Genomic DNA, 20,240 nt, shown 5'->3' on the forward strand with positions numbered 1-20,240 from the left:
AAACCGAAACCGAAATATTGTGGCCGAAATTTAAAACTATGCTCTGTGTCGACCATCTCACTCTTTTTCTTCCTTCGTTTTTAATGTAGCTTGCTGCCATTCCAAAAAGAAAAAAAAACACAAAACAAAAAACAAAAACAAAACTGCAAGCTTCACAATACTCAAAATTAAGACTAGGAACTAACAATTTCAAATTGCAAAGAAAGGGATCACTAAGCTGACAATGCCAAAGCTATGATTGAATGAAGAGCAACACACACTGGGTTATGGTCCACTTAAATGAAGTCTGCCAAAAATCGTCCTCTTTGTCTTTAGATCGTGAAATACACGAGAAAAAAGTTCATGAACACTAAAGACTTGGTTATTTTACCTCCCTTATTAAAAAATAGATGTGGTCAGTTTATTCATAGATAATAAATCGACCTGTGATCTAGATTGCGCGAGATGAGACATAATTTGTCTGCGACCTGAATCGCTTAAAATGGCGATCCGAGTTGCATGACCTCAAACATGATTTGTTTGCGACCCATATTGCTAAAAATGGTGACAAGCGGGAGTGAGAAAGAGAGATCCATGCCAACATATGCTGAGAGAGAGAGCATATCAGAAATGGGAGATCTTTTTTTTTTGCCCTTTGAGGGAGACATCAAAATGGACTTTTCCTTCCAAGTGCCTGGCTTATAATTTACCCGCAAATATGATGCTTCCTCTTGAATTTTTGGCATTTCCCTTATTGCTCAAGCTCACCAAAATTGTCGGTTGGTTATGATTTTGTACTCCTTTTTTTGAAATGGTAATTATTGATTTTGTACTCCTTCGTCATGAAGTTCACTTTATTTGACATTTTCACTAGTTTTCAATCCCTTATGCCATGTTCGTTTAGTTTATTAAATATATGGACTATGGAAGTATATTCTTGGAAAAAATGTATGAACACACACGCGCGCACACACACACACACACACACATAATGGAGCGACCCGAATTAGCACGCCAAATCTATTCGTGATCCCAAATGGTGAATCCTTAGAAGTAGGAATCTTCAATATGGTTGCCACTCTTGCGTTATAACTGCGATTTGGCGCTCCTTAGGAAGGAGCGACAAAGGAGCGTGATCCCGAAGAGACTGAAATTGTGCCCATGGCGCTCCCAACCTGCTCTTATTGCTCCATTGGTCCCCCATCTCCATGCATCAAACTCCTCCAACTTTTCAAACTATTTCATTGGAGCAAGCACAAAAGCTCCTTTACAAGACATGGGGAAAGAGGGCACGAAAATGGAGATGGTTAGAAATTTCTACTCTTTGATGTACTTAAATTTTGAAAGATGTGTATGAAGATGATTAGAAATTACTATTTTTTTGATGTACTTAAATTTTGAAGGACATATAAAGAAAATATTGCATAAACGTTTCCATGGCACTCCCAAACTTAGATTCTTCTAGAGCCCCACTCTTTTCCACACACGCACCTGCTTCATGCTTCTAAGAGTGAACCAACTAAGCGTACTCTCATCATATCGGATATCATGCTACCATCATATCCCGTACCTGTTCTCATATCGCGTACTAGAATGAACCGCATTTCAGCTAACATTGGGCCGATTAAGTGGTCACTGAGTAATCTTCCTGAATTTCTTATGTTCCTTATTCATCTAGTATATAAGGGTTTCTCGGCAATAAAACTCTTACCCTAAGTTAGAATCGAAAACCTACCCAAAATAGATTGTTGCAGAAGTTGAGAATCATTGCAAATTCTTATAGCTGGAAATAATGTTATTTAAATTAACTTTATGGTGAGCCTTCATAACTATCTCTTAAAATCAATAAGAATCACCACAAATATTAAAAAAAAATAAGCGGCAACAAATGCTAAGTTTTGCTGTAAATGGAACCTTGGTGGGCCCTTTATTGATGTCAGCGTAGTATGTGCGACAAAACCCACATATGTTATCTTCTTGGAAGTTGATCCCATACTTAGATAAGGAAAGAAATTGGATGTGGATATAGCCAATAACATTAGGCCTCTAGGAGTTTCATTTCACCAATCTCATGCAAGTGTGTTGTTCAATTGATGGTGGTAAACTATCTTTCATATGGTATTGAAGTCAGTGACATACTTTATTGTTCAGCGTTGTGATTCACTTCTATGATATGCTTTTCCACTCCTTCCACTAATGGCCCTTAGCGTGGGCTTCCTCACACATGAATAGATTTATTTCCCCTATAAAATTTATTTCCTCACCAGGATATCTTTCGCTATCTTGGTTCTATCCTACATAAGGAAGGAGAGATTGAAGAGGATGTTAACCACAGAATAAGGTTGAAGTGGAAGCATGCTTCTGGAGTTCTGTGCGATCGTAAAATACCTACCAAGTTGAAGGAAAAGTTTTATAAGACAGCCGTGAGGCCAACCATGCTTTAAGGCTCAGAATGTTGGGCCACCAAGAAGCAGCATGTGCATAAGATGAGTGTAGCGGAGATGCGAATACTTCGATGGATGTGCGACCACACAAGGTTAGATCGAATTAAAAATGAAGACATCCGTAAAAAGGTGGGGGTGACACCAATTGAGGAGAAGATGAGAGAGCACCGCTTAAGATGGTTTGGGCATATCCAATGTAGGCCTTTGGATGCTCCAGTGAGAAGAAGTGTCTCGTGCCAAGTTGATGGAGTAAAAAGAGGTAGCGGTAGACCGAAAACAACTTGGGTAGGAACAATAAGGAAAGACTTGAGGGCTATGAATATAACAGAGAACATGACCTCGGATAGGGTAGAATGGAAGAAATTGATCCATGTAGATGAACCCAACTAGTGTCAGGATTAGACTTAGTCAATTTGAGCTTGGTAGATCCTTTCACCTTCTTCATGAAAATTTTCTAAAGGATTCGTTCGCTGACCCCAACTAGTCTGGGACAAAGGCTTAGTTGAGTTGAATATAAAATCTATGTTCTAATGCCTATTTTAGATTTTTGCGAAATTATTTCCTTAATTCTCTCTTGTACATTCAAATGTATATGTGATTCTCAACTATTATTGTTTTCAGGAGAAAAAGCTTCAGGATGAAATTCAGCAGCTTCGAGATGAGTTGGTAGGGCAAGAAGCTTACATAGAGGGGCGCACAACTGATAAGGAGATGCAGGAATCCCTCATCTCCAACAGTTATGATGATTTCAAAAGTTTGAAGAGCCGGAGAGATGTTTTACAAGATGAACGAAAGTACGTTCTTTCTTAGTGATTCCATGATAGTGAGTGACGTGATCCAAAGGTCCTCTGTAATTACGAATAATTTGTTTCAGGTCCTTATGGGAGAAAGAAAGTAACCTCTCCGCTGAAATTGATAGGCTTAAAGCAGATGTTGTGAAGGCAGAGAAGAGCCTCGACCATGCTACTCCTGGTGTAAGTAATTTCTTTTCTCACATGTATTCTTTTCTCATATGTATTCTTTTCTGATGTGAAAAATATTCGAAAGGTCAAAATGTAATGTAGCATATTGGGTTAGGTACTGAGGGTCTATTTAAGCCTTTTTACAAGCTTAATGATAAGTAACTACATTAGTCGCCCTAATTGGGTTTAGTGTGTTTTTCCCAGTAACACAATCTCTCTCTCTCTCTCTCTCTCTCTCTCCCTCTCTTGCGGGCGCGTGCGCTCCTCTGCTTCATTTTCATTGTCTTAGTTCTAGATTTGATCTGACATGGTATCAGAGCGGATCTGATCTTAAATCCTTCCGTCCCAGCATCAGTCTAGAGCAGATATGAAACAAGGGCACATGCTGCACATCCATCCCAAGATCAATCGAGAGCAAATATGAATCAAGGCTACGGTTTCCGGATTTGATAAAGAAAGGTACTGGTTTCCACGATCAAGCCATATCTGAGTTATTTCACGCCATCCAATTTGGAACAAGGTACTCATTCCAGATCTAATCAAGAAAGGCATTGGTTTCCACAATCAAGCAGAATCTGAGTTCTCTAATACCGTTGATTAGCCTGCACTGTAACCCTGCTGACAACCTTATTCCATTTCTTCTTTATTGAAAACCATCTTTGATCTGTCATAGATCCAGGAATTGCCCGGACCAGGCCCCTTCGTAAACTGTTACAGATTCAAGAACCCCTCAACTGATCTAACACAGTAACACACCCTTCCTAATTCCTGCTCCTATAACCTAGACCAGTCCCTAATAAAACCAACTGTCCCATGTCATTAAACCCTTAGATTGCAGCCTTTCCGTAGCTGTTACAGTCCATTAACAGTTTGAAAACATGTTATCCAGACCCAACAACCCCATTTTCATTTAAGAAGAGTCCCTATACCAGCTCTGTAGTGGTTTAAGCCTCTTCATCTGTTTACTTATTATTTTCTCCCCTTTTTTCTCATTCACTAATCCATACTCGGATCTGTCCCAAAGTTCCTTTTTTACCGTGCGACTACCCACAGAGCTGTTTGTTGGTTCAACCTAAAGATTGACTGCGTCCTCTGAGTTTGGGTTTTTGAGCTTTGAATACAATGAGTCAATCAAGAAGCTTTAAATCTAGTGCAGGGGTACATCCACCATAACATGTGGATGTGTCAATTCCAACAATACATCGTTTCCTTTGTTTTATACACATGTATAATTTTGTATGCTATAATTATTCTTTATATCTTTTATTTATACTACTTTTTTGCCGATCTGTGCTACTATGACCAACATGAGCCATAGTACCTTGCCTCCTCTGTTCTATCTGTCTATGTTTTACATGGTGTGCTTGATATTCTAAGATTTTTGTGTTAACTATTTCTTGTTTAATCTATGCTACTATGTCTAGCATGGATGGGCCATAGTGCAGGATATGGCCCACCGTTTCTGCTGTCTCCATTCTGCACTTGTTACACATGAATGATGATTTTTTTGAAGGATATGAATCGTGATTGTGACAGCTTATCTGTTGGGCAACCACGGGAAAGGGCCATAGCAAAAAATCTGGTGATTGGACGATCGTATTTGTCCTGTTATTGGCCTGCAAAGAGATTGAACGGCAGTCCACACTCAGTGGAGAAAAGATTGCATGGATTTTGATGCTTACCATCCCTAGCAAATTTTATTTGTATATAAAGTTACTGATTTTAAAAGTATGGTTGTTTTTCTTTACCGATATTTTGACATAAACATGACATTTTCTTTTACGTTTTTTTGTGTTTTTCCGCTTCCATTATTTGATTTAGCCAACGTCCAGTTCATTCAAACAAAAATTGTTAAATTTGTCCTGTTTTGCGGTATGTGACCTCTTCCTTAGATATCCAGGTCGGTTTCTGAAAATGTTATTTTAAGGTGTCTAAGAGTGTCATTATTAATTTGCAACTAATTATAAATTCCATTTGGTAGTAACAAATGAACACAAAATATTTAATGGCATTGCCATTTTTCTAGTATTGTGCTCAAGACTTTTTACACTTTGTTTTTTAAATTATCTCAGGATATTAGAAGAGGACTGAATTCTGTTCGAAGGATCTGCCGTGATCACAATATAGGCGGAGTATTTGGTCCAATATTTGAGTTGGTTGATTGCGAAGATAAATTTTTCACTGCTGTTGAAGTTACTGCTGGAAATAGGTTCGAGTGGTTTTGTGGGATTTTCTATCTTGGAGCTTTATATTGTCACATGCATACGGCCTGTTGTGCAATGGCTTTCATTGTAGAAATATTTAATCTAACTTTTATTCTGTATGTGCAGCTTATTCCATGTGGTGGTTGAAACAGATGATATATCAACTAGGATAATCAGATACCTTACTGCGGAAAAAGGTGGAAGGGTTACTTTTATACCATTGAATAGGGTGAAGGCACCACATGTAAATTTTCCACACACTTCTGATGTGATACCTCTGTTAAACAAACTGAAATTCTCTCCCCGTTTTAAGCCAGCTTTTGCACAGGTTAGATCTTTTACCAGGTTTCTCTTATATTTTTTATTTATTTCTTGGATGCTATGTTTTACTTTTGTTATCTAGATTCAACTATGATTAGTTGATTACCCGTTTGAAGTACCATCTTGTTTTTTAACTTTTTAGTTATAGCTACTCTTTCATGTCTCTGCTTTTTCAGAAGGTCCTTATCCAAGAAACAATAAAAGGTCAAAATGTGTTCATGATTTTGTTTTTTTTGAATGGTTGCAATTTTATTCAAAGAAAGAAGGGGAAGACTGAATTGGTCAACCGGAAAGTACAAAGAGAGACAAAATGTGTTCATGGTTTGATGGGTAAATTGATATCAAATATGAAACGTCATTTATAGGAAACTCTGACAATGAGCAAATGGCTTTCTTATGATAAGTTGCATGGATATGGGGGGAAAATACATGTTTTAGCTCGAGTGTCAGGTTAAATGATCTTGCTTGGGAAAAAAACAAATTTAAACTATCACTTTAGTATCAGACTATCAGTTGGATGCTGCTAGTTATGGAGGAGTTAATCAAGCCATTGAAAAAGAGAGGAGTTAATCAAAAGATTGCTAATTGCTTAACAAAGAGTCACTGCTGGAGCTGTTCATATTGCTTCAGTTAGTTGCTTATCGACTAGTACATTCTCTTGGAACGAAGGCCTTTTAAGTAAACTGTCTTTCTGGGATATGGTATCCACTTTAATCTGATGATTTTACATAGAATCATGTAAAAAAATCCTTTAACAATGGTATACTTGCAATTGGAAGTGATGTTGCTACATTACCTTATAAGTTCTTACAGTAATTTGAATTACTTGATCTTCCTGGAAGGTATGCCTGTCACAAAACCATACTGGTGCTAATGGCATGATGCACCCTTATTGCCTTAAATCTTGTCCTAGAGAAAACAACAAGATTGATTTGTCTTCTTCTCCACAACAGTTAATCGTGTAGAAATTTGATGAAAGTCCTTGGGGTGGTACCTAGAGATAAAAGATACATCGTTGCCATCTTGTACACTAGAGATTAAGAAATTATCGAGCAAATATACATTTTTTTAATGTAGCTCGAATTATATTAGTAGAAGAGGCCATAGGAAACATAAATAGAAACACGTGACATATTTGCAGAAATAGACCACTTGTTGTAGACTTCAGAGAAGATAAAGGAGGCATAATGTAGAATATGCGCGGGATGCGATCCGTAATAGTTCACTATTGGTGGAAGCCAATGTCCTGGGGCCAACACCTTGGGGCGGATGGCTATTTATAGGCAATTTTTACAACCACCCATTGACTCCACAACAAGGACCCGCTCAGAAAGACAGAACTGAAAGGACACGAGAGAAAGAGCCCCCGATTACAGACACATGAAATAAGAAAAGAGAGGAGAGCTATCGCTTCTGGGGATCTGCTTTCAACCCACCCCCACCCCGGGTGTGAGTTCCCCCGCATACGGCTCAAGTGGCGAAGGCCCTTTCTTTCGCGCTTGGTAAGCGCTTTGCTGTAGCCAAGCTTACTGAGCCTATCCACCCCAGACCGAGCCAGGAGATCATCATCGCTGTTTTTTGATCTCCAAACATGTTGGAACCTCACTATGTGACCCTCCCCACGGTCCAGTTCATTCATGTTCTTTAGGACTGATATGATGTTGAGCGTTATTATGAAGATTAGAACCGGGAATCAAATCAATTTGATGTTGAATGTCTCTTAAAGGAGGAAGTCCATTGGGTAACTCATCGGGTGTGATATCCTTGAATTCTCCAAGAGAGGTTTTAAGTTACTAGATAAATTGAAAGACTTTTCCAATTCTTTTGCTGTTGGCATGTACACAATACCGCTATTCATACATTCTTTTGCAAACTTTGATGAAGTGAGAAAATTGGTACCCTCCTCTTCTACAGATTTGGGTGTCTTTCTCTCTTTACCAGGCAAAAGAACAATCTCTACTTTTCCCATTCGAAAGATTATGTATTTTTACAGCAATCATGGGTGACATGTCTATCATATTGCCTGGCCTTCCTAAGAGCACGTGACAAATATCCATAGGAATTACATCACACCAAACAATCTCTACTCGTAGAAAATAAAACCAAACATCGCTTAGTGACTTGTACCTCATTACCCTTCTTAAACCATGCAATCTGATAGGGCTTTGGATGGGGATCGATTTGGAGCTTGAGCCTGATCACTATTCCATGAGATACAATGTTTTCACAACTCCCACCATCAATCACAATGGTGCAAACCTTGTCATGAGATTTGCATCGAGTCTTTAAAATATTGGAATGATCATCATCGTAATCAACCTTTGGTGTACTAAGTTCTCTTTGGATCACTAAGCTTTCTCCTTTTTCGTGTTTGATCTCCTCATGTTGTATGTCCAAGGTTTTAAATTTCGGTTTCGGTGTCGGTTTCGGGCCGAAAGTTCGGCCGAAATCATGTAAAAATATGATTATGATTTTGTTTTTTTAAAAAAAATTTTTTTGACCGAAATGTCTAGAATTTCGGCGATTTCAGTGGAAATTTTGGCTATTTCGGTGAATATTTCATAAATTTCGGTGGGAATTATAACATTTCAGTGGATTTTTAAAAAATTTAGTTGGAAATTTTGTAAAAAAGGCTAAAAACGAAATTTGACATTTCGCCGAAATCTTGTAAAGAAACGACTTCATGTAAATTTCGTTTACGTCGTCGTGGCTGAAACCGAAATATTTTGTTTCGGCCGAAATTTAAAACCATGTGTATGTCACATTCCTCATCATATATGGGATGTTTTGAATCATCAACAATATCCTCATCATTTTCTTGATCACCGAAAGCCACTACTCGTATCTTTTGACAATATTTGTAATGATGATCAACTTGACCACACTTTAAAAAAGCATTTGGATTGTTGGAAGGATTAGCTGATTTCCAACATGATGTGTAGCAGCTCATTTTGTAGAATTTTTGTTGAAATGTTTAGATTTCGAATTTGCATCTCCACCATGTGAAGATTCACCTTTGGTAGAAGGATAGAGGCTACATACATCCACAAATTTCTTGACACCAGGGTGAGCAAGTTTTAGCCTCATCCATCAAGGCTAGTTGATAAGCATCATTGACACTCAATGATTGGTGCATCTCAACCTCAAAACGATAGGAAACTTCAAACCACCAACATACCTAGCCACAAGTTGATCTTCACTTGAATATTTACGAGCCATGAGTTTGTAGAACTCTTCGGTGTAGTCTAGTACATTCTTGGATTCTTGGCGCAGTTTGTTGAATTGAGAAAATATAATTTGAGAAAAATCCAATGGAAGAAATTTCTCCTTAAGCCTAGATTTCATTTTCTCCCAAGAAGAAATCTTATGCTTTCCTTTGCGGATCCTCATCTCCTGGACTTTGTCTCGCCATGTCGAAGCATAGCCACATGGTCTTATAGCCACAAGCTTTACATGTTGGTTTTTGGGTGTCTCCTTGTAATCAAAGTACTTCTCAATGATACTAAGCCATTAAAAAAAACCCTTCAGGTTGTAGACGACCATGGAACTCCGGCAAATCAATCTTGACGGTGTAAAAATCACGGTCGAACATTCCCAACCCAGCCTCCTCACGAGTATTGGCGAAGGGGTTCACATTGGACTCGTCACTAGAATCTTCACGACTTGATCCACCACGCGCTCTACGTGCCTCTTGGCGTTCAAGTTGCATCATAAGTTGCTCAACTTGTCTTCGAAGCGCTTGAAGTTCAACATCGCTTTCATCTCTCAAATCTTCCATCATTTGGTTACCACTCCTTTCTCTACCTCTTTGTGACTCCCTGAAGAAACCAAATCGAAGCTTGCCCGAGAGAGTAAAGTTGGCTCTGATACCCGATAATGCGGGTGCTTAAGTGGGAAGAAGAAAGAAATTAGAACTCAAAAATCACAACTAAGGTAAGAAGAACATGGGAGCAATGCTCAAGCCAATTGCTATATCATTTTTTTTTAAAGTTACCAATTGCTAAGTTTATGAAAATCTATCCCTTTAGATGAAAGACCCCAGCCATTCGCTCAAGCTCGTCCACTAACTAGCTTAGGGACTTACATATCATAAGTATCTTTGGAACTCACAAAACTTGACTAGTTTGGGAACCCACAAACATAATATACTAAAACATTTATAACTTTCCAACCTTTTGTCTGATTTACAGGTGACTATACTCGTTGAAAGATCACATAAAGATCTACAACTTCCTAGTTTACCGCTTTTCGAGATTCTGCCGTCTAAAAGTTCAAAAGTTAGGTTCAGAATCTTGCTGCTGCATTATGGGCGGAATGCACTTTGGACACTCCACCCAAGCCATCTAGGCGTGACATGGCTTCCATGTTGGCATTGCATCATCATCTCTGGGTGAGAAAGAACTCTCCCACGAGTTCTCATCAAACTCTCCGTGATATGTTGTCAAGTCTTGAACATTGACAGTTGGTGTGTGTTGATATTTGAAGGGAGCTCAGATGTAATGACTTAGCCAAGTCAACTCCACATATACGAGCCATAACTTGATACTCTGCATCGGCATTGGATCTAGCCACGACATCCTGCCTTTTCCTTTGCCAAGTGACTTAGTTTCTTCCAATAAAGGTACAATAACCGGTAGTCGACCTTCTGTTTGCATGAGTAATGCCCTCTAAGTTCATGTGGTTGTGCCTTTGGAAACACAAGTCTTTACCAGGGGCCCTCTTTTTGTATCTCACAACCTGAAGAACTGTTTTCGAATGAGAAGTATGTGGCGAGCTCATGAACTGACTCACTACACCAACTGCATATGAGATATCCGGACGAGTCATGGTCAAATGAGGATCAACTTGCCAACTAATCCCTTGTATCTGCCTGGGTCCTCTAACAAGTCCCCTTGATCAGGAAGCAACTTAACATTAGAATCCATAGGGACCACAACCGGTTTCACCGCTAAGGATCTTGCCTCCTTTAATCTATCCAAGACATATTTTCTCTGACATGGAGAGAGACCACCACACGAATAAGCAACCTCCACTCCAAGGAAGTACCTGAGACGACCGAGATCTTTGGTACTGGATTCTCTTTGAAGTCTTTTAATTTTGTATACCTTGGTACTTCTAGTGATAAGAATATCATCAACATAAACGACCAGAAAAATGAATCCATCATCAGACTGTAGGCTAAAAACTGATTGGTCTACTTCACACTGCCTCTTGCCAAAACATATAATTGCATCCCTGAATCTCCCAAACCAAGCTCTAGGAGACTGTTTGAGGCCATAGAGTGCCTTACACAAACATCATACAGATAGTCGCATCTCCCCCGGAGCAACATACCCGGGATGTTGCTTCATGTATACTTCCTAACTAAGATCACGATGAAGCAAAGTGTTCTTGACAACCAATAGGTACAATAGCTAGCCTATATTCACAGCCAAGGATATCAAAACACGCACAGAGGGAATCTTCGTAACATGTGAAAAGGTCTCAGTGTAGTCAACCCCAAAGGTCTGAGTGTACCCTTTTGCGACCAGACGTGCCTTTAGGCGTTCAACGGACCCATCTGGTATGTATTTAATTGAGAATACCCACCTATAGCCAACAGGCTGAGTAACAGAGGGCAGATAAACTTACTCCCAAGTACCATTGGAGTGGAGGGCAGTCATCTTAGCGTCCATGGCAGCACACCAGCCTGGGTGGGCTAAGGCATCTGTAACAGAACGAGGCAAAGTAACCGTAGACAAAGCAGAAAGAAATGTGCAATAAATAGGAGAAATTCGATCATAGGAAACAAACTCAGTGATCAGTACGAGATGCAATGTAAGAAGTAACAAGAATGGGGGGGGAACATCAGATACTTGAGGAGCCACTGGTGATCCATCAGACTGGGAATGTGGATGGTTGGGAGGATGGCTCGTAGAATCAGATAGCTGCACGATTTGTCGAGGGCTACGACTGCACCTTCAAAGGAGAAGGGGAAGGAGCCACCGACGGAGATGAAAGGGGAAGAGTAAGAGGAAGAAGAAGCACAGTGCCCTGAATGGGGTCAGTTGCAGAGTGAGAAAAAAAAGAGGTAGTCTCAAAGAAACTAACATTGACAGAGATATAGACCTCCTTAAGCGAGGACTGTAGCACCTATACCCCTTTTGTGTCCGTGAATAACCAAGGAACACACTTTTCAGCACAGGGATCTAATTTGTCTAAGCGAGGGGATAATTTGTGGACAAAGCTGACACACCCAAAGACTTGTGGGAAAAGAGGAAATGGGTTCCCAAAAATATGTAAAACAGAGAAAGGTGTCTAATTTTGCAGGATAGAAGAAGGCAGGCGATTGGCCAAAAAATAGGGAGTGAGGACAACGTCACTCCAATAAGGCTTAGGTACCTTCATTTAGAACTTGTGAGCGCGAGTCATGTCTAGAAGGTATCGAAGTTTCCTCTCGGCTACACCATTTTGCTGGGAGGTGTAGGCACAAGAGGACTGATGAATGATACAATGACTTTCCAAAAGGCCTGAAATCCATTACAGGAATAAAAATATTCCCGCGCATTATCAGTGCACAAACAACCAAGGGAACAATGATACCGGTTAGAAATTTTTGAATAGAAGGTGTGAAAAGCAGAAAACACCCCAGAACGATCCCTGAGTAAAAATACCCAAGTCATAGGGGAATAATCATCCACAAATACCAGGAAATACCTAAAGTCAAACAAGGATGTGGTCCGACAAGGACCCCAAACATCGGAATGAACAAGTTCAAGAGGACGAGACCACGACTAACAACACGAGAAGGAAATGAAACACGATGGTGTTTACCCAACTTACACGACTCACATTGAAAGTGACTAACGGGACTGTAAACAATGGTTGTATGGTGAAGCTTCTCCACGGGAGATTGCTCAGACGACAATGCCACTGAAAACTATTAACTGAACTCTGCAATGCTAAATCAGCACAACCAAGATCAAGATATTATAGGCCATCGACTTGACGCCCCGAACCAGTCCTCTTCCCAGTATGCAGATCCTGAAACACGCAGTAAGAAGGGATAAAAGTCACAGAACAACCAAGACGTTTAGTAAACTCACAGAAAGAAGATTAAAATGAAATTTAGGGACACGAAGGAGGACAAAGAAAGACTTGGATGAGGAGAGTCAACACCAACTCCACTAACATGAGATGTATTCCCATCAGCCAAGGTAACCATAGGCCTCAAAGAAGAATAGGGCTGGAAGGAAGAAAGTAAATCGAATTTACCGGTCATATGATTGGAGGCTCCAGAGTCAATGTGCCAAGAAACAGAACTAGTAAGGAAACATGATGTAGTGCTACCAGAACCACGGCCTCCCTCTAAATGAGGACTACCTCCAAAACGTCCTCTGGGAAACTACTATCTCCTCCAGCCTGAGCAGGAACATTCGTAGGAGTCGAATGCGAGGAGAGAGCCATAACAGAAGCGTCTCAAATAAGTACTAACAACGAACACCAATAAATGAGCGCACGAAAGTGAGCAAACTAAACATCAACCCACGTATCACGAACATTAGAAATCGACAGGAGGAACATGCTGAAAAACAAATGCAAGACCGAGCCGCAACAAAGGAGAGGAGATGAAACCACAACCATGAAGAAGAAAATCAGCCGAGCAAGAAACAATCGTTCCAAGACAATAGTGCATGCCCTGACACATCAACAAAGCCAGCATACAAGCAACCAACAAGCGATGAACTACAACCAACCAACTACCAACAACAATGAAGAAGAAATCATGAGGGTGAAGATACCTGGCCCAACAAATCATCACGTGGCTCCGGAACATATAAAGAAGCCGAAGAGACACGCCACCACCACCGACCATGAAAAAATCAACAAGAGCATCCGTCTGGAGCCAACAACCACAAGAGCGAAAGAGGAAGGAGTTTAGATCATCAAAAGGAGCGAAATCAAGAGGGAAAACCTCAAAGAAGGATTTTCGGGTTTTGGGCGGGAATGGATTTTGGGTTTGGGTTAGAGAGTGGTGCGCCAATGGATTTAGGGTTACGGGGTGGCCATAGTGGGTGTGGGCATAGATTAGGGTTGCGGTTAGATTTTAGGTTTAGGTTTATGGATAGGGAGTAATGGTAGGGAAGAAGGAAGGAGGTTTCAAGGTAGAGAAGAGGGGGCGGCAACTTCAACAGGGAAACGGAGGGGCTGCCAGCATGCAGAGAGGTGCGGCACAAGGAGGCAAATGGGGCTACTGTTCACACGGTACTGTTCACATGAACAATAATTGTTTTAGTGATTCTTCGCTGCTTCGAAACTAATCAGAACTTATAGCTCTGATACCATGTTTGAAGCTCCATTGGAGAGAAGGAAGAAGAAGAGAGAAAGTAGAGAGAAAAGAGGAGAGATGAATACTCTCCCTCTCATAAAGTATTATATATGTGTGTGTGTGTGTGTGTGGTGCGGGGTTACATACTTACATGTGAAAAGTCAAGATTACCCTTAATAAGATATGTGAATAATGAATTACGTTGCTTCATCTAACATCTAAGGAAAAAAAATAAGGAACCATTTATATCAACAACTTTAACATAAAAACACTTTTTGGAACTTAAAACATTTACCTAATTATAAATATTACAAATAAAAACTAACGTACCAAGTGTAGATGGTTAATATCGTGCCTCCTTCGGTTATAAGACTTTGAAGAAGGTTAATACTTCCCCCTTTAGTGTAGAATGCTCTGGAAGTAGAAGAAACACATAAAAATTGGGACAAAAAAAAACGAGCTTCTGCTTTGTATCCTTACAGTGATTCATCATCTAGGCGGCCATGCCTCGCTCCCATATGTTTGAGGGATTAACACACATAAAATTCCCTTTGGTCAGCTATAGAAAGGGTAAAAAACAAGGTTAAAATAGGGGAAAAAACAAAAAAAATTTCTTAATTTGACATTCTTGAAAATTTTCAGGATAATTTTTTTATTTCTGAGTCGTCCTGAATGGATGAACTAGAAAAAACGAAATGAACCGGTACATAGCGAAATTTTGAGTGGGACCTTAGGTTTCTATCATCTGTATCAGTTTCTATACTGGACGAAACAAAACGAAATTAATTAACTACACATAAAACTTACTTAGATTCTACTTAGAGGGAATCACTAATAAATTTCAAACTAGCTAATTATGTTTGGAATATGATAGTTATTCTGATTTCTGGTCGCCAAAAGTGTCCGTGACATGGGTGTCACAAGTTTCACTATCGTACCATCTTGGACATGATGTGTTGGTCCTACACACTCTTAGATCAGATATACAATGAGGAAAAAAACAAGGTTAAAATATTTAAAAAAAAAACTAAAAATGCCTTATTTTGAAATTGTTGAAAATTTTCAGAATAAAAAAAACAGTTTCTTTTTGGTTTTGTCTTGAATGGATGAATCAGAACAAAACGAAACGAACCAGTACATAACAAATTTTTGATTGGAACCTTGCATTTCTGTAATCTGTAATCTGTATCAGTTTCTTCGTTGGTATGAATTTTGGACGAAACGAAATGAAATTAATATTCATAAATAAAACTTAATTAGAATTTACGTAGAAGAGGGAATCAATAATAAATTTAAAACTAGCTATGTATGTTTGGCACCTGATAGTTATTCCTATTTCTGACCACCATAACTATCCATGAAATGCTTGTCACAAGTTTCATTATCGTACCATCTTGGGCATGAAGTGTTGGTCCTACACAACTATTTGGTTATCATAGCTTTCAACCCTCTTGTCTCCAAAGTGATTGTGGGACAGTTTACTTTTCTTTTGAAAAAAAAAAAAAATCATCCTGCAATCACTTGAGTCAGAAACATGGAACTTGATATCATGGGATGGTCTTCCATCTTAGAAGTATTTCTGATTGGTGTTAAGCAACATTCTTTTAGCTGGATGTTGTTCCATGCATATGGGGATTTTTCTAGCATCAAATTTAGTTGTGTGGCAACTTGTTGATCGATGCTGGGAGGGACAGGGAACCCACTATTTTTAATTGAAACCATCATACAATTTTCTCCCTAAAATTTGACACGAATTGCTGAAGATAACTTAGTGTATTTTGTTCAAATGACTAACCCCTTAGTACAATGCTTGAAGTAAATGTGGCTTGTAAATGACACCCATCTTAAAAATTCATACATAATAAATGAAAATTTCCTTTCATGTGCACTCCATAATTCTGCTTTTCGATTTTAGAGGTAACATCATCTGAGACACTGCCAACGAGTAATTGTTATAGTTTATTGCTTCCTACATGCGATCATCATGTTCATAATTTCTTTATGCCAGAAGATAATTCGTTGCAGTAAGCATTATCTTCCGGATTTCCTGTCTCCATTGTTTAGTATATCCATGTAGTTATTACCCCATGCTATAAATTTTTTTTATACATGCATTTCTTAGAGTGAATTCTTTTATAGGTGTTTGGTAGAACAGCAGTATGTCGAAACTTGGATGTGGCCACAAAGGTTGCTCGAACTGATGGTTTGGATTGCATCACTATGGAAGGTTTGGAACAAGAATTTTTATTTTGAACTTATTTGATAAGTTTGTTGTTTATGTCTGAACCCTTTACTAGTTCACTTTTAGCTTATGCCAGGTGATCAGGTGAGCAAGAAGGGGGGCATGACGGGGGGATATCATGATGATAGGCGTTCCAAACTGAAGTTTATGAAAGTTATTAGGCAGAATACAAAGTCTATCAACACAAAGGAAGAGGAACTAGAGCAAATTAGAAATTCTCTTCAAGATATCCTTTGAGATTGATGGTTTCATGTCATTAATGAAGTTGTTAGCCATGTCTAATTGATTTCCGTCCTAGGTTGGGCACGTTTAGAAAGTGCACCCTTTCTCTCTTCATATTATGATTGTTCTTGCTCATTATCTTGTACAATTACATGCAATTTTGTTGATTCTCTATGCACACAGATACAAACATACATGCATATATTGCACGTGCATGTATGAATTTTGTTAACTTACCAACATCTCCAAAAGCTTAAGCTGTTGGAGAAATGCTTTTTACTTTAACAAATTTGTATAATTTGTTTGTGCCCACAAGCACAGTTCAGGGTTGGGATTTGGGGGAAATTATATCGTCAAAAGTGATTCCAGCACTATCCTGGAGCTTGTATCCATTTAGTGTCAGTTGTTCCCATTAAGAAAACTAGTAATCATTCCACCACAATGAAAATTTGATCGTGTTGAAATAGTTATGCATTTAAATATAGGTGCTTGATGTTGCTATACCCTTCTTTTTAGGCATTTCCACCCCAGATAGTTTGTTGACCCATGTGGAGTGCAAATGCTCTCTCTGTATGCCACTAATTTGCTGATGTTCTCTCATGGATCAATCTTTTTCCCATGGGGGAAACCCATGATGTTTTTTGTACACCTTAGACCCCTATTACTCTTTCTTTATGTTTTTTGTACACCTTAGACCCCTATTACTCTTTCTTTCTTGGCATATCTAGCTCCATCTTGAACGCCAAGGTTGCGTTCGGCAACAATCTAGATAATGATTTCCGCCTCTTTTTTAGGGGTAGAGAATGAAAAAAAAAAAAAAACGAAATCCCTAAAATTTTGTTCAGCTCACCCGACCCATCACTAGCCCGTTTTTAAATTTCCTCACTTTTGCGCTTTTTACATCCTACAAAGACGGGATTCCATGGAGCCACTCGGAGTCGCTCCCCAGATCTCATCAATCGGTTTCTCGCCTCTTTATTTGGCCAAGGATGAGAAGCCTTGCCGAACACACCCCAAATTGCTCATTCCACCTGATAAAATCATCACTGCCTCCCCTCACAATCTGCACTCCATCTCTTCCGCCTCTATGGATTGGATCATAAAAAATGCTCTTAACCATGTCCAGTTATCATTGCCCAAAACTAGCGCTTTCAATATTGAACTTTCTGAGATTTCTTGATTTTTCTTGTTCTTGGATGGGGTCCTCCTTTTAGGACGCCTTGAAAAAACTCTAGTTTTCTAGTTCGAGCTTATCATTTGTTTATATGTCTCGTGAGATATGCGTCTGGCAGTCAAGGGTTCTTGTGACTCAATGGTTGGTCCAATTCAATGGAATTTCTTGTCGAGGCTTTATCAACTACATGGTTCTCCAATGTCGAATCTATCATCTCCAAATGTACTCTATGATTTTCCTGTGCCATTTCTATACGTCTTAAGCTAGTTCATTTGGTTTGTTCCTTGCACACCAAACTTTCGTCAAATGAACACTGTAACTGCTTGTCCTTTCTTCGTGGAAAAGGATTTCAGCTGCACAACTATACTTTACATCCTCTTTCTAATAATTAATTTGTGAGGAGTTACATTTTACATCCTCTTTCTAAATAGTTAATTTGTGAGGAGTTTTGAGGGAGGAAGCAAACGCATATCTGTGATGTGATTAGCCAGCCAATTCCGTGCTCTTAAAACCCAAGTAATAACATCTTGAAGGATGTTAATATCTCCACACACTATATGCCATTAACTACCTGCTAATTATGAGTTACTATCTACTTCCACCACAGAGCCCAGCTCTTCTTACTCTTCAAGGTATCCTATCATCGAATCTTCCTTGTATTGGGCTCTGCTTAAAGAAAAACTCTTCCCTGTACTTGATCATGAGCATTTTCATGGTGTGCTTATTAGTGGTGGGCTTGACACATTCATGCAAGAATCTTTTGGAGGATAACATGTTGAGTTTCCTGTCTACAATATCTATTCAACTCAACTAAGCCTTTGTCCCAAACCAGTTGGGTTCCTGTCTACAATATAAGTTAGCAAAAAAAAAAAAAAGGTTATAAAAAACAGTAAGAAGGGAAATAAAAAAACTTGACGAAATCAGTCAATTGTGAAAAGTGGTTGGGTTACCACAAATTTTTTTTTAATTCGGAGTTGGAGGGAGGGAGAGGGGGGTTGTGATGATATTATTAGCGTGGAACATAAGTGGGTTTGGAAGGGGAGAAGTAAAAGAGCAGTTATGGAGATCATTATGAAATGTGAACTAGAGATGGTGAACGGATGGCTTTCCCATCCAAAGGAAAAGCAGGGGGAATGGCAATTATGTGGGACAGCAGTAGGATAAATGTGGATGCAGTAAAGGGGGCATTCATGTTGTTAGTAAGATGAATCTGATTTCAAGATAATTTCTATGGGATGGTGGCTGCAATATACGGTCCGATTAAACCAAGGATGGAGAACCTGTGGAAAGAATAGGAAGTGGCTAAGAGGTGGGGAGTTCAGGTCTAGTGCATTGGAGGGGACTTTAACACAATCAGATTTATGAAGGAGATGAAACTTCAGAACTAAATGGACGACAAACATGAGGAGATTCATTGATTTCGTTAACAGGAACAGCCTCATTGATATACCTATGGGAGGGAACAATTTCTCGTGGACAAGAAAAGGAAGCCCTCCAATTCTCCCATACTAGACTGCTTCTTATTGACGTGGGAATGTGAGGAAAGATTTCCAAACTTAATGTAGTGAGTGCTCTTTAGACCTCATTGAACCGTTGTCTGACTATTATTATAACATGTGGCTCCACAATCCACATGTCAAGTTTAAAGAAAAAGTAAAGAAATGGTGGAAGGAGATTGTGTATGGGAAGGAAGGGAATTTGGGAAGAAGCTCCAAGAATTGAAAATCATATTGAATCGTAGAGGCAGCTGGACATGGGCAGCGTTAACGAAAAAGAATGTGTGTTGTTAATAAATGTTGAAGCTTTAGAAAAAAATGATGAGAAATCCGGACTCACTCAAAAGGGGATGGAAGATTGAGAGAATGTTTGGCTAGATTGTGAGAATACTCTTAGATTGGAAGATATCAAGCGGCGTAAAAAAAATAAAAAACGCTTTGGCTCAAGGACAGTGATAGAAATATAACATACTCTCATAAAGTTTCCAATGATAGAAGGAGATTGAATGCTATTATCGGTTGCTAATGGGGGAAAATTGGTGGAAGACAATGGCCCGATAGCCAACACTATCATTTGTTTCTATAAGGAGTTGTACTAAAACACAAGGAAATAGAACCGAGACCTGATGGGATCAATGTAGAAAATGTAATTGAAGGATGGCCGAATACATGGAAATGTAGTTCAAGGAGGGGAAGTGAGGAAGGCTACATTCTCTATGGAAAGGTTTTAAATTTTGGTTTCTGTATCGGCCGCAATGGAAATCGAAATATTTCGGTTTCGGTGGAAATTTCGGCTGAGATCTTGTAAATTCCGAGGAAAAGTTTTGGTTTCTCTAAAATTTTATTGGAAATTTCTGAAATTTTGGTGGAAACCTTATAAAATGGAAA

At 39.2% G+C, this 20,240-nt stretch overlaps 1 protein-coding gene across 3 annotated transcripts in view; it reads left to right on the forward strand.

Moving 5' to 3' along the window:
• TTN7 (Structural maintenance of chromosomes (SMC) family protein) overlaps nt 1–20,240 on the forward strand; it is a 64,918-nt gene that overhangs the window by 18,215 nt on the left and 26,463 nt on the right. For all 3 annotated transcript variants that reach the window (XM_077369891.1, XM_077369889.1, XM_077369890.1), the window contains exons 14-19: nt 3,045–3,217; nt 3,298–3,397; nt 5,458–5,594; nt 5,716–5,917; nt 16,358–16,445; nt 16,537–16,686. In XM_077369891.1, coding sequence (XP_077226006.1) covers nt 3,045–3,217; nt 3,298–3,397; nt 5,458–5,594; nt 5,716–5,917; nt 16,358–16,445; nt 16,537–16,686 — 850 coding nt within the window. The remainder of the gene's footprint in view (nt 1–3,044; nt 3,218–3,297; nt 3,398–5,457; nt 5,595–5,715; nt 5,918–16,357; nt 16,446–16,536; nt 16,687–20,240) is intronic.

This window comes from Tasmannia lanceolata, unplaced genomic scaffold (assembly GCF_043159265.1).
Source record: "Tasmannia lanceolata isolate RefF3 unplaced genomic scaffold, GAP_Taslan_0.1 ptg000029l, whole genome shotgun sequence".
Lineage (NCBI taxonomy): Eukaryota > Viridiplantae > Streptophyta > Magnoliopsida > Canellales > Winteraceae > Tasmannia > Tasmannia lanceolata.